The sequence below is a fragment of the Vigna radiata genome, chromosome 3, assembly GCF_000741045.1.
Source record: "Vigna radiata var. radiata cultivar VC1973A chromosome 3, Vradiata_ver6, whole genome shotgun sequence".
NCBI lineage: Eukaryota > Viridiplantae > Streptophyta > Magnoliopsida > Fabales > Fabaceae > Vigna > Vigna radiata.
This window is the reverse complement of record NC_028353.1, coordinates 6,470,445-6,486,130: the sequence shown is the minus strand read 5'-3', so window position 1 is coordinate 6,486,130 and position 15,686 is coordinate 6,470,445. Positions and strand designations below refer to the sequence as shown.

Here is a 15,686-nt window from a genome sequence, read left to right as displayed (position 1 = left end):
AGCAAGTTGGCAAAGACATACAAGCATTACAACTAAAGTTACCTAGTAAAACATTCATTTTATCTAAGATCAGTGTCATTACTCAGAATTATAATCGTTTCGAATTGAATTATAATAAGTTAATTTGATTTTATTAAAACTGATTACATGGATAACCTGCTAATGTCTATGAAAACCCATGCGAATTCTTCCATTGCATTTCTTTTCTCTTTTATCTACCGTTGCGGTGAGTATATTACAGTCTGGTACAGAGCCAAACAACCTAAAGCTTATGGGTGAAAAATACAGTTTCTATTATTATATAAGATCAGAATTCTCTCAATACTTTTAGCATCCACTTTACCATGTTAAGGAGTCAACAATAACAGAGAAAGAAATGGAGATCTCGATATGAATACTGGTATATTTATAACCAAAAACCAACACGTAAGTGTTAACAAGATCGTGGTTTATGATATTTTTGTTGGCGTTACAAGTCTTCATATAAATCCAGCTAATTATTACACATACTACCTTGCTTCACTACAGAACCAAAACCGTTCTTTTCTCCATCATAAATAAAAGCGGCTTATATATAAATTGTAAATGCATCAAAAGCCGCCGTAATGATAAAAATTGATACATAATTTCTTAAAATCATCGAACCGCACAATCATTTATATAAGCATGAAGTAGATCCTGTCAATCAAAACTTCATAAATTTGCGTTGCAAAACAAAAATTCCTTTTACATCATTAATCGATATAGATAAGCAATTGATAGTCTTTAACTATCCTCCTCCCTAAATAGCAGAGAAGTACTCTTTACTAAGTTTAGGGTCTGGTTTCATGGACTTCTCACCAGGCTTCCACCCAGCTGGGCAAACTTCATCTGGGTTCTCCTGCACATACTGCAAGGCCTGCAAGACCAATGCACATAAATGGATGCAAAGACTAAATATAAATGACAGATGTGTGNAAGAAACAAATAAAAAGTTGGAGATACACTAAAATATTGTCAATCCTGGTCTTGTCCTGATTTGTCGTATAAATAATTACCTGGAGNGTTCTCTTTGTCTCATCAACACTTCTACCAATGGCCAGGTTGTTAATGGTAGAATGCTGAATAACCCCTTCCTTGTCAATAATGAACAATCCTCTCAATGCAATCCCCTAAATCATTGGAAACAATTAGAATTTTTGTGAAAAGNGCTAAAAAGGTTTAATGAAAAAAGCAATAGTTTCACGGCCAACATTTCAACACTTGACACAAAAGCTAAAGGTATTTACCTAGACAGCATCCTACAATTCTTTCCAAGGAATTTGAAACTAGAGCACACAATACATTCGGGTAAGATGAATAACCATCATTTAAAAATACCTGATCGGGAATGAGAACACCAAAAGATTTCGAGATGGATTTGGTGATATCAGAAATCAAAGGATAATTCAAGTCGCCAAGACCACCCGACTTTCTATCAGTTTGAACCCATGCAAGGTGTGAAAACTACAATGATAACAACAGCACTACTAATCAAGAAGAAGCAAACTTAAGAAGTGCCTATGGATAAGGCTACAAAAAGATAATTGTGCATTTAGAAAAAGAAAGAGTAATAGAACACAATATATAAAGCTGTCTGTTTTCTTGGGCATGCCGCATGAACAAGTGGGAATGTTGCATCCCACTCCACTATGTCACACATCCTTCACAAATATTGAGAATAACAATACATCTGTAAGTCAAGAAAAAGAAATTCCAATTATCAAGGTTCGAATGAACTCATTGTCCAATATTTGACTTTCCATTATTTATGAAGTAATTTCGTCGGACAATACTCTCCGATACGTCCTAATTCGTTGCATTATGTTTCAGAGAAAAAAAAAATTGCCGAATTCTCATAATTTTGCAGATTATGCTAAGAACTCTCAGTCATAGCTTCTTCCTGTCAGATATGGTAAGTGGGCCAAGTCATTGTACACCTTTCACTTTCTCAGTAGCTTGTATACATCCAAGAAGCATCTCATTTGAAAAGAATAACAAACAAAGTCTTTCTCTCCAACTGGTACCGTCACTTAAATGAATTTAAAAATGTCATAGAAAAACGTACGGGGAAAAATTATACAAGAGCTAGAATCTGACCAAACAGTTAAAAAAAAGGTCAAAACAAACTCACCACACTGTCAACTGAAACACCCAAAATCTCTGTATTTAGTTCCTCAAACTCTGCATGCCGATCACTGAAGGCAGTGATTTCTGTACACAAGTAATATTACAGTTAAAAAGAAGAAAACTCAGCACCCACAACAATCTCGATCGGAAGTCTACTAACCTGTCGGGCAAACGAATGTGAAATCCAATGGGTAGAAAAATAAGATAACATATTTTTTCCCAATATATTCAGATAGTTTGACCTGACAACACAGTGTTTCATTCAACGTAATTTGTAATCACAAAATTTACCAATCGGTATTGAATCAAAAATACCTTGATAAACTCCTGATCAAAAACAGCCTCTGCTTCAAAGTCCGGTGCTACGTTCCCAACCAATGGAAGTTCACTCTTTCAAAATAAGCAAAAAATAAAAAATAAATAAGTAAATTGTTTCAGAGGTCCGGCCAGAGAAATATTACACTATAAGGAATTTTATTTTTCAGCTTCATGAAGGAAGTTACAGCAGTCAAGATTTGCAGAAAAAGATTCTCCCACACACGAACAGAAATTCCAATACACAAACTCACAACCTTTAAGAAGGAAGAGTGTAGAATTACCATATTATTTAAAACACTGTTCGCCTAATTAGAAATTACAATGAATTTGTGCTACATTGTACAACATGTAACATATCTATGAATTGATATGTTCAGAAATGCAGCTAACAGAAACAGAACCTTCACAATCACCGATGTAGTACGTGTCCACAGTTCAGTCAGAACGGTGTATAAAATTAGCAGGTGAGCGAAAGTAGTGAGACCTCAAACTAGAGAGTCGGGAAGAGAGAAAAATGCAGAAAAATAGAGACCAACGAGGAAACAAGCAAACAAGCAGGTAACATTAAAATCAATAGAAACATAAAAAAGGAACAAATTCTTGCAGCGCAATGTAAGAGTGTTGAGAGGTAAAGGAGAGTAAGGAGAAGGAGAAAAGAAGTACCGAAGCTCTGGCAACGAAGGTTTTGAGAGCGGGAGATGAAGGATTGAGAGAAGTGCGTAGAGGCTTGAAAAGGGAATTGGAAGAATAGGGGAAGGAGAGAGAAGAAAATGAAGAAGAAGGGAATTTGGGAGAGAAGAGAATGTTAGGATTTGAGGATATGAGAGAAGCAGAGGGAGCCAGAGAAGCCATGGGAGAGTGAGTTGTGTGAGGCAGAGGAACTAAGATAGAAAAGAATGGACGACCAATAATAACCTAACAATTCTGATTCATTTTATCCTAGGAAATAAATGGTATTCTTACATTCAATTTCTTTTCTTTTACATGACATTTTTTTTATTATTTTACACTTTCATTTTTTTTTCTCAGAAAAATTTACTTTTTCTTTTCATAACTATTATATATATTACACGATGATAAACAAGATTTCATAAGATTTATCATTAAAATATTATATTATACTTATGATAATGAGTAAAAAAAAATAATTACATAAAAAATATTGAAACATTATTTTACATGATAAAAATAAATAAATAAAATTATTAAAAAAATTAATAATAATCAAATATATGTCTTAAAAATAATTTACATTTTTAAATAAAATTGTATAAAGAAAAATAAATATATAACTAAATTTACCATAAGATGAAAAATGTCCTAAAAATATATTAAAAATTTTCAAATATCAAACAATAATAAAAATTGTTTTGAGTAAAAAAAATCAAATGAAATAAAAAGTAAGTATAAGAGAATGGGAAAGATAAATTTTGTATATTACGAAAAATTTATGTTATTTAACACTTAAATTGATAGTTAAATATTCAAATATTAAATATTCAAATATTAAAAAAGTATAAAAATATTCAAATATAAGACATAAAATTATTAATATTTTAAAAATTGAATTCAAGGATGAAAATGAAAATAAGAATAGATATTTAAAGAAGGAAATGGATATATACATAAACATATTTATCTACATACCAATGAAAAAAACCAAGTTTTATTTACGTTCATACCCAGTTGATACAAAAATTCTTCTTCAAAATAGAAATGGATTCAAATAATACCAAAAGACGGGTTCATTGACATCCGTGTAAACAATTATATTTTCAAGTTGAATTAAATTTAAATTTCCTTTTAATAAACATTTATTTTATGTAATAATTTATTATTATTAAGAATATATTTTCCAATGTTAATCAGCTAATAAATAATAATTTATTATCTTCACTAAAATTAGTATTTACAGGTTAATAAATAACCGATTAATTAAAATAATAGATCATATTATCCGATACAAAAAATATATACTTTAAGTAATTAATTGTTAATAATTTATTATATGGGTTGAGTTTAATTTACAAGTTTAATAAATAACCGATTAATTAGAATAATAGATTATATTATCCGATATAAAAAATATACTTTAATTAATTAATTGTTAATAATTAATTATATTGGTTGAAATTTATTTACCTAAAGAACATATGTCAATAAAATTGCCAATTTTAAATTGGCATATCATTTCGTATTATATATTTTAATATTTTGTTCTGAACCATCAAAATTATCTATATTCGGTTTAAAATTATCTACGTAAAGCCTAAAATACATTACACATACAAGTCATACCGTTTCTCATTTTTTTAAACATAAATTATTAATTTGTATATAAATTAACAGTATGAATATCCTTTAAGTGAAAATAATAAAAAGAAAAAGAAACTTATCTTAATTTAATTTTCATTTAAACAAAAATCATAGTAAAAGCGAAAACTTATCTCATTCACATTTTTACTCAAGTAAAAATATCACAAAACTTAAATCCACAACCAAAAAAGTATATAGAATGCAATAAAATTCAGCTTATGAGTATTAATCAATTCAACATGAATTGTTTTTGCATATGATATCATTTCCAACTCAAATTCTAAACTAAACTCACATATTAATTCGTTCATAATTTTCCTAACTTATCAAATCCATCAATTTATATTTCAATAGCAACACCAAACCAATAATTGAATCTCACAAATCTAATTTCCAATTTATTACATCAAGTCTATTACCAATGTATATATATCTTCACTTCACATACCAAAACATTCAATTTAATAATATAATATTGTGGTATTTTTAACTTCCACATATGTATATCATTAACCAAACCATTTATTTATATACATCAATCCAACGTATAAAAGAATTACAAACTTCTCTCTATATCTACTATGAATATTTACTGAATTCTTCTATTTTTGACTTACACCTACAAGTAAAAACCATTTTTATTAAAATAAATATATTAACTCGTATTAACTCTATTTACTTCTTTTCAAAAGTTTCACATTCTAAGTTAAGAAGATCTTAACTTATTTTAAGAATACTTATAAACTACCAAATATTTATATAATCAATTCAAATTTCTCATACAATAACTTTGTGTCATGTACACGATATAAGAAAATTGAGACACGAGAGAAAACATTTACTTAAAGTAGAATCTGATTGAATTTTATTATTGTTAAGATTTTTGACGAAGGATAATGGAGAAATTCGGCAGGAGCGATCAATAAGTTTATATAAGAACTTTTTGAAAAAAAATTAAACAATAAATTTATGAATAATTTTATTTATATATTAGTTATCTTATTTATTTTATTTATCGAATGTAAGACTTAAATTTTTTAAATTTTTACAATTTTTTTCTTAAGTGTGAATATCTTTATATCATAATACCTCTTTGTCAAATCCTAGTATCTCAAGGTATTCATTCCTTTGTACGATTATGTGATACATTTTCTTTAAATAGGAAATTGACAATTCTTGTCTACTCTTTATTACTCGTTTGAGTAATTACGAGATGAACCAAATTCTGATACTATTAAGATTTAAAAAAAAAAATACCGAGAAAATTCGACACCAATGAATCGTAAACAAAGTATATATATAAGAGATTAAGTCGCAACTTTCAACCCAAAATATAAATAGGTTATGGATCAATTTAGTTATATACAATCATCTTTCTCATTTTTATAAGACAACTTCCAAGCCATGAAAATATAAATAATACAGTAAAGAAATCTTTGTTGTGATTTTAATTTTGGGATGTATGTCATTTTGTTCTCTATTAGTAACACTCATTCTTTTTAGTTTTAAAAAAAAAATGGTGCATAAAAGGTAGAATATATTATTAAATTATCTTAATAAAATATACTTTTCGTATTTGAAATATTCAGCACATAAAACTTACCTTATGTGATAGAGTATGAAAAATAAATAAAATATAATGCTCGCGGCTCAACATTTATTTACAAACGTAAATAGAAAGTTTGGACTAATGTCCTACCACAATTTCAAAAGCAAGTCATTACAGATAATATATATATATATATATATATATATATATATATATAAAAGGAAGAAAGGTGTTAAGGTTAAATGGCCAGTAAAAACAAAAATATAATGATACAACCAACTGATGTTGAGTAATTGAATTTCAATATGCTTTATCTCCAACCCTTATTCTGATATTATTAGAATAACATAACACTTACTATAGAGCACATGTAATTATAATGCGAAATATGATAACTAACATATTATTACAACTATATAAAATAGAAGTAAGAAGTGTTCCACTTAAAAGAAAATTATGATATAGTGATCTTTAGAAATTGATTTCAAAACCATAATAAACTTAACCATTCGAAGGAATACTCATGCCAAATAAAGCCATCCCGTTGAATGGAAGATTCATACTTTTGAACGGGGAAATCCCATAATAAAGACAACAAAATCATGACACTTTTTGCTCCATACATCATAAACCGACGTAATGGTCAAAATTGATACATAATAAAATCATTGAATTGTATGCCTTTATATAATCATGAAACAGACCCTGTCCATCAAAACTTTATAAACTTGTGTTGCATAATACAGATTACCATTGATTGATACAGATGAGCAATTGATAGTCTTTAACTATCATGCTCCCTAAATAGCAGAGAAGTACTCTTTGCTAAGTTTAGGGTCTGGTTTCATGGACTTCTCACCAGGCTTCCACCCAGCTGGGCAAACTTCATCTGGGTTCTCCTGCACATACTGCAAGGCCTGCAAGACCAATGCAAATAAATGGATGCAAAGACTTTATATAAATGACAGATGTGTGGAACAAACAAATAAAAAGTTGGAGATACACTAAAATATTGTCAATCCTGGTCTTGTCCTGATTTGTCGTATAAATAATTACCTGGAGTGTTCTCTTTGTCTCATCAACACTTCTACCAATGGCCAGGTTGTTAATGGTAGAATGCTGAATAACCCCTTCCTTGTCAATAATGAACAATCCTCTCAATGCAATCCCCTAAATCATTGGAAAAAATTAGAATTGTTGTGAAAAGTGCTAAAAAGGTTTAATGAAAAAAGCAATAGTTTCACAGCCAACATTTCAACACTTGACATAAAAAGCTAAAGGTAGACAGCATCCAATTTGAAACTAGAGCACACAATACATTCAGGTAAGATGAAGATCCATCATTTAAAAATACCTGATCGGGAATGAGAACACCATAAGATTTCGAGATGGATTTGGTGACATCAGAAATCAAAGGATACTTCAAGTCGCCAAGACCACCCGACTTTCTATCAGTTTGAACCCATGCAAGGTGTGAAAACTGCAATGATAAACAGCATCACTAATCAAGAAGAAGCAAACTTAAGAAGTGCCTATAGATAAGGCTACAAAAAGATAATTGTGCATTTAAAAAAGGAATAGTAATAGATCACAGCATATAAAAGCTGTCTGTTTTCTTGGGCATGCCTCGTGAACAAGTGGGAATATTGTGTCCCACTCCACAATGTCACACATCCTTCACAAATATTGAGAATAACATTACATCTGTAGGTAAAGAAAAATACATTTTAATTATCATGGTTCGAATGACTCATTGTCCAAGATTTGACTTTTCATTATCTATGAAGTAATTTCCTCCTACAGTTTTCTCCTACACGTCCTAATTCTTTGCACTAAGTTTCGTAGAAAATAAAAATGCAGAATTCATACAATTTTGCCAGCTATGCTAACAACTCAGTCATATCATAGCTTCTTCCTGACTGATAAATCATTACAACCTTGAACTATGTGGCAAGTGGGCCATGTCATCGCACACCTTTCATTTCCTCAACAGCTTGTATAGAGCCAAGAAGCAAGTCATTTCAAGAATTGAGAAAAGTATAACAACAAAGTTTTTTTCCCCAATTGGTACCGTCAGTTACATGGATCAGACAATGCCTTGGAAAAAGTACGGGAAACAATTATACAACAGCTAGAATCTGACGAAATAGTTAAAAAAGGGGTCTAAACAAACTCACCACACTGTCAACTGAAACACCCAAAATCTCTGTGTTTAGTTCCTCAAACTCTGCATGCCGGTCACTGAAGGCGGTGATTTCTGTACACAGGTAATATTACAGTTAAAACAGAAGAAAACACAGGATCCACAACAATCTCAATCGGAAGTCTACTAACCTGTCGGGCAAACGAATGTGAAATCCAATGGGTAGAAAAAGAGGATAACATATTTTTTCCCAATATATTCAGATAGTTTGACCTGACAAGACAGTGTTTTATTCAACATAATTTGTAATCACAAAATTTACCAATCAGCATTGTATCATAAATACCTTGATGAACTCTTGATCAAAAACAGCCTCTGCTTCAAAATCCGGTGCTGTGTTCCCAACTAATGGAAGTTCACTCTTTCAAAATAAGCAAAGAAAAAAGGATAAATAAATTGCTCCAAACGTCAGACCAGAGAAATGTTACACACTAAAAAACTTTGAGTTTTCAGCTTCATCAAGGAAGTTACAGCTGTCATGGTTAGCTGTCATGGTTTGCAGAAAAAGATTATCCCACACACGAACACAAATTCCAGTACAAAACTCACAACCTCGAAGGAGGAAGAGTGTAGAATTACCATATTATTCTAAAACATTGTTCGAGTAATTACGAATTACACTGAATTTGTGTACACTGGACTACATGTAACATATCTATGAACTAATATGATCAGAAATGCAGATGCAGAAACATAACCTTCAAAATCACCGACTACACAGTTCAGTCACAAAGGTGTATAAAATTCGAAGGTGAGCGAAACTAGCTAGGACCCCAAACTAGAGAGTTGAAAATGAAAAATGCCAACAAGAAAAATGCAAAAAAAAATAAATGGCAACAACAAAACAAGCAGGTAACAGTAAAATCAACAGAAAGATAAAAAAATGAGGAAATTATTGCAGCGCAATGTAAGAATTTGTGGGGGGGAGGAGAGTAAGTGGAAGGCGAAAAGAAGTACCGAAGCCCTGGCAACGAGGGGTTTGAGAGCGGGAGATGAGGGATTAAGAGAAGTGCGTAAAGGTTTGAAAATGGAATTGGAGGAATTGGGGAAGGAGAGGGAAGAAAAGGAAGAAGAAGAAGGGAATTTGGGAGAGAAGAGAATGTTAGGGTTTGAGGAGATGAGAGAAGCAGAAGGAGCGGAGGAAGCCATGGGAGAGTGAGGCAGAGAAGGTAAGATAGAAAAGAATGGACGACGGAGAACGCAGTATCTATCCAATAATGACCTACCAAATCAGATTCATTTTATATGCTACTCCCACCTACCCGCTGCCCATCATATTTTTACTGCCTTCTTTATCTTTCAATTTAATTAAATACTATGTTCTTACTCGGGTTTATATTTATTTAAATATTTAAAAATAAATAAATAAAGGAAATATGATTATATGAAAAGCTTAATATAAATGAATATATGTTTTCTTTCTCCAATATTAAATAATAATGAAGAGATTATAATTATATGCTATATGAACAACTTAATTTATTTGAACATTAATTGCTACATGAAGTGTGTGTGAATAAATTTAAAAAAATTATTTTTGGACCCAAACTAGTATTCATGACAACAAATTTAACAGTGTTCATTCTATGTCTATAATTATTTTGCATAGCACGTGTCAAAACTTGAAAAAAATAAAATTTATTATAAAAAATCATTTAAGTAACTTATTGTGTTTTCTTTGAAATTAAGAAAAATTTTACTGATGAAATCTTGATCAACGTATTACTATTTATGGAATTGATGTCATTAAATGCATTAAACCATTTTCAAAATTTATAATTTCTTTTATAAGGATCAATAAATAATGTATCAAAAGTAAGAAAAAAAATATTTGATACTCTTTGACTTTGACAATTTTATAAGAATAAAATTATCTTAACAAAAGTTAATTTTACATTTTTAAAGAAAAGAAATAAAATTAAAAATTGTAACGAATGGATGTAAAAAGAATTATGGTGTAAAAATATCACTGTAAAGAGAAAAAAAGGTTTGGAACGCAAAATAATACAAACATGACGTGTAATACATTAATTATCTAGTTATTTGAAGTTGACTCTTAAAGTCAATAATTCTTCCTATTATATGTGATTAGGTATTAGTAGAGGTGGCAACGAGTCGGATCAGATACGAATAGTGTTTATCTACAATCTGATCTGTCAGATGAAAATGTATCTGTTACCCGACTCGTTACCCATCGGGTACCTGTTTAAAAAATATCCGCGGATATTTTAAAACCTGCGGGTACCCGTTGGATACCCGTTTTCAATTCACAAATATCTAAAAAAAATACTCTATAAGTTTTTAAATGAAATAATCTAAAATAAATTGAAAAAAAAATGAAATGTTTTATATTTTAAATTAAAGGTACTTACAATGAGTGTGGGAGTCATTAAAGAAGAGAAAAGAATAAAAAAATAATAAAACGTATTTTTAGTGTGGACCGCAACATTTAATGAAAGGGAGGAAAGAAAAAATGTGATAGGTGGAAGGGAAGTTAATGAGAAAAGTAAAATAAAAGGAGAATGGTGGGAGGAAGAAAGAGTGCTACATAAGAGGAGAATAGAGAGAGAAAAAGGGAACTTATGCATAGGAAACTAAGGACAAAGATGTAATTTTAACTTCTAAGCGGGTAACGAGTACCCACATAGGTACGGATAATACAAAACCCGAATCTGACCCAATAAAAAACAGATATTAAAAAACCCACTACCTACTATCCACATGTACCTATTACCCGCGAATACCTATTACCTGCGGGTACCAACTATCCACAACAGATTTAATCTGCGAGTACCCGCGAGCACGAATTTCTTTTTCATCCCTAAATGTTAGGTATGTGACAGTAGAAGGGTCACTTTGTATGTTTCTATTTAAAAAAATCTCAAATGGATTCCAATTTGAATTTATTTAGGTTTGAGACAAACTTATGCTTCTTGTATATCAGTTAATAATCTATATGCCTCAATTCTTGAACAAAGCATAATATTATATATATATATATATATATATATATATATATATATATATATATATATATATATATATATATATATATATATATATATAAAAGATCGATGAAGACGTTATATTATCAGTGAATACATTTGTATATAACAAGATTGTGTCAACATGGTAGATGAAGTTTTTAAAATTTCTCACAATTACATTATATTTCATTCAATACGTAAACAAAAATTTTAATATTACACCTTCTTGTAATTTGTGGTCTCTTGTATAAAAATAGAATATCGACTTAATCAAAATAAAATCATATTTCACTATTCATCTTTGGTTGAACATTTTTTAGTATCTTGATTATAACTTTGAATTGTACACGATGAACACAAATTATTATGCTTTTTTTTTTCTATTTTAGTAGAGAATTTGTTAAATCGTATAGATATAACAATTCTAAAAATAGTATAAGAAACTCATTTTGTTGTTTCGAGAATTGAATAAATGAATTTAATTAATTCAGAGGTTTTTATTTTCATTACGTTATTGTTTATCATGGAGATTTTTCATTAAACCAATTTGACTAGCATTTAGTAATATGTATCTAAATAAAAAAGTTCGCTCCACCCGAAAAACATATAACGAGAAAATTGTACGTAGGAGATATGTCATTAATTTTTCAATTAGTCACGTGGTGCATGATATAATAATGTGACCATTTTATCGAAATATCATTTATGGTTGTTAACATAAATATGTCATTCATACAATAACCTAATTAAATAATCATTCATGTTTTATGTTGAACTTACCTCTCATGAGAACATTTGGCAATCTTAAACCTCAAACCATGATGTGCATGTACACCATCAAAGGAAGTTACACATCAAAGCAACAAAAATACTAATCAAGCAACTGGGAAACACAACATCTACAATAGCGTTTGAGGAGCTTACACATCATTCTTTAACCAAGTCTTCATAATCTCATCCCAACATTAAACCCTTCAACTCCATCAACTACACAAGTATGGAACAAAATCAAAGTAACAATAATATTCCAGCTTCATAGAAAGTGAAAAGCAACAACAACAAATTACAATGACAAGAATTTGACCAAACAAAAGTGTAATCCATTACCCATGCTCATAGATATATAAATCCAAAATGGTAAAGCAACCAACAACTCTTTGTCATGCGTGTTTTACTAAAAAGTTATTATTGTCAAAAGAATCACTTATTGTACACATGGTAGTCGAGATACTATCAAAGAAAGAACTTAACTTCATCACTGCAAAAAAACACATTTTACACCTACTATTTATACCAATTATAATCCATTAGGTATAAAATGTGGTGTAATGACATAATTGTAAGTGTAATAACACTTTTTATATCAGTTGTAGTTATAACAAGTATTGAAAATGAACACAATGATATTTTACTAATAAATAAATAAATAATATGTTGATTCTAGTTATAACTGGTACAGAAAGGATACATGATGACATTATTGTAATAATAATAATAATAATAAATTATACCATTTTTAATTATAATCAATATAAAAATTGAATGTGGTGACATCTTTATAATAAATAAGAAAAAAATTTATACTTATTATAATTATAACTGGTATAGAAAGTAGACACAATGATTTTTTTGTAATAAAGAAAAATTATCCTGGTTCTAATTATAATTAGTATAAAAAGTATCTTCTTATTTTATTTTAATTTTTTTTCAACACAAGGTTTCCAAATCTCTAACCTTCATTTTCTTCTTTCGCCTTTCTTGCTCTCGTCTCCTTCTCCTTCATATGACAAAAGTATTCACCAGCACCACATTGGAAGCATTATGGAATACAAAGCTTTAGCAATGGTTTCTTCCTTGAAGTAATCAGCGTAGTTACCAAAGTAGTAACAAAGAATGTCCAACACTATTGTTGTTTCAATCAAAAGCAATGCAATGGAAAGATTGAAGCTTTGTGCCATGCCAACCACCCAAAAACAAGGAAAGTGTAGACTACAAAAGTTTCCCTCAAGGAGAACTATGAGTTTGGACACGAAATATGAGATGTGGTGTGGAACTTGAATATACAAAGGTGATAATCTTAAATTATATCAATCATAAATTAACTTAAAAATTTTATTTATCAATTCTTAGTGTGACATCCGAGCACTAACGAGAGCGGGGAGTGATTGCTGGTGCAAGAGGTACGGACAAGGAGCGGCTCCTGGCAGACTTCCAGTGAAAGGGACACATGGACGAATCGAACATATACCGGAATGAGAGAGATCTAGAGATTGTATAAGTATGGGACTATACTGTTGAAGGATCAACAAATGCATTTACTTTTCGGTAACCTATCCCATAAGAACTCCATAGTTAAACGTACTTAGCCTTTACCAGAATGTTACACTTACAAAGTATGCTAAGTTATAGTAGAAGTGGAGTATTATAGTTTAATTTAAAGGAAAAAAAAAACTTGTACTTGAAATTGCTTTTAAAACCTACTCTCTGTTTTTTTTTTAATGAAACAAAGAACAATTTAAAGAGAGTAACTATAAATACGTAACTTATTTCATATTTTAAAAAATAAACGTCAAATCTAACATAATTTTTAGTAATCAAGTTAAATAATAAATTAAATTAAATTAATTAAATAGATTGATGGAAGTAGTTAGTAGTCCAACTCATGAGACTTATCTTAAATAACACGAATATAAAATCACACACATAACATAACACCTGCCAAACACATTGAAAACCATAATTGAATTGTCTCTGATTTGTATTGTATTATTTCCATGAGAAGTCTCTATTATAGAAATTGTGTGGCTTTGGCAAACACTGGACCACTTCATCTACCTCAACGTCTATAAAGATCTTTATCAAATTTTTAATCTAAATATCCCGACAATTTATTTTCCAACTTTTGTGAACAATAAAATAGTACATATTTAATCATTAAAGTAAAATTAGTATTTTCCTAAAAATGGCTTTATATTACATGTTTGACATAGTTTTTGACACTATTATTTTTGCGAGTAGTAGATGTTATAATATTTAGACAATTTTTTTCTTTTTAATAAACTCCCAACTTGTTCACAATAAATATTTCTTGATTTTTCTTTACCAATCTCAAATGTATCACACTACTTTACTATTAAGACCGAGATGTCCTATTTGAATAGCTTCCAAATGTTCAACGTATTTGTAAACATCTAACACTGAAGTTAGGTATATACCTAGTAATAAATATTAAAAGAATTACATCAATATTATTTTTAGTATTTTATGTAAATTTTTACTTAAATAGGTTAGTGTTTTGGTAATCTGGTTTATTCTCTTAATTTTTGATTGGCTAATCTTATTTTGGAAAACCTACATAATCTAGATGTGCATTATTGTTTCAGTCGAAATGTTCATGTCAAGATAATGTCATCTTGACTTATGAGATCTTGGTCTCATTACAACACACTAACCTTTTAGATTCAAGATATCTCGGATATGAGAGTATGTATTTTTGTTAAAAAAATTACTTTAGTTATATGTGACTGTAACAAGAATAATTAAAAAATTAAGTTATCTTCTATTTATTTAAATAAAATATATTTTTTTTTCTGATTCATCTTATGGTCTCCCTCTTTCTTGACAAAAACTATATTAATATAAGGAAATGAAATTGTGCTGAATCGTAATGAATTGAAGTTGTTAATGAACTTTAAAACCCAAGTTATTTACTGATGATTTATCTTTAAGTTATTACTTTGGTATTTTTTAATTAAAAATCAGTACTATTCATATTAGTAACATCATGTGTCGTTCAAATTAATAATTTTGCAATATTATAAGTTAATATATAATATCACTATAATGTTTACACAAAGAAACAAGATATTTGTTAAACTTATGCCTTATATAATAGGGTGTTGCTCCCTACACCTCCTCAAGTGGGACCTTCCATTAATTTAATTTATTTCAAAAATATTCCACACCTCCCCACTATTATCTTTTATTCCAAAAATACCCTACACCTCCCCCACTATCCTTAATAATCTTTTTCTTTCTCTCTCTACATTAATGGAGCATTTACATGGCTCAATTAACGGAGCATCTACATGACTTAAATTTGAATATATTTTCTTAAATAAGTTTGATTCAATCTTATTTTAGTTGTTGAATATATTTTTTTTTT

The 15,686-nt window shown here is 29.5% G+C and overlaps 2 protein-coding genes across 2 annotated transcripts; both read right to left on the bottom strand.

The window, feature by feature from the left end:
- Positions 1–586: 586 nt before the first annotated feature.
- LOC106756740 (2-Cys peroxiredoxin BAS1, chloroplastic) lies at positions 587–3,387 on the bottom strand. The gene is made up of 7 exons (XM_014639294.2): positions 3,130–3,387; positions 2,464–2,538; positions 2,309–2,390; positions 2,153–2,232; positions 1,360–1,485; positions 1,038–1,151; positions 587–898 (listed from the first exon to the last, which is right to left on the bottom strand). The coding sequence occupies exons 1-7, from the start codon at positions 3,316–3,318 to the stop codon at positions 782–784; spliced, it is 783 nt and encodes a 260-aa protein (XP_014494780.1). The 5' UTR covers positions 3,319–3,387; the 3' UTR covers positions 587–781.
- A 3,744-nt stretch (positions 3,388–7,131) lies between these two features.
- On the bottom strand, positions 7,132–9,683 carry LOC106757998 (2-Cys peroxiredoxin BAS1, chloroplastic-like). Its single transcript, NM_001317288.1, has 7 exons — positions 9,492–9,683; positions 8,821–8,895; positions 8,666–8,747; positions 8,509–8,588; positions 7,686–7,811; positions 7,388–7,501; positions 7,132–7,248 (listed from the first exon to the last, which is right to left on the bottom strand). The coding sequence occupies exons 1-7, from the start codon at positions 9,681–9,683 to the stop codon at positions 7,132–7,134; spliced, it is 786 nt and encodes a 261-aa protein (NP_001304217.1).
- Positions 9,684–15,686: the final 6,003 nt, after the last annotated feature.

Coding starts and splice junctions, on each gene's coding strand:
- LOC106757998 (NM_001317288.1), bottom strand. CDS start 9,683: ATGGCTTCCTCCGCTCCTTCTGCTTCTCTCATCTCCTCAAACCCTAAC. Junction 8,589..8,665: donor CACATTCGTTTGCCCGACAG/GTTAGTAGACTT, acceptor ACCTGTGTACAG/AAATCACCGCCTTCAGTGAC. Junction 7,812..8,508: donor GTGTTTCAGTTGACAGTGTG/GTGAGTTTGTTT, acceptor TTATCATTGCAG/TTTTCACACCTTGCATGGGT.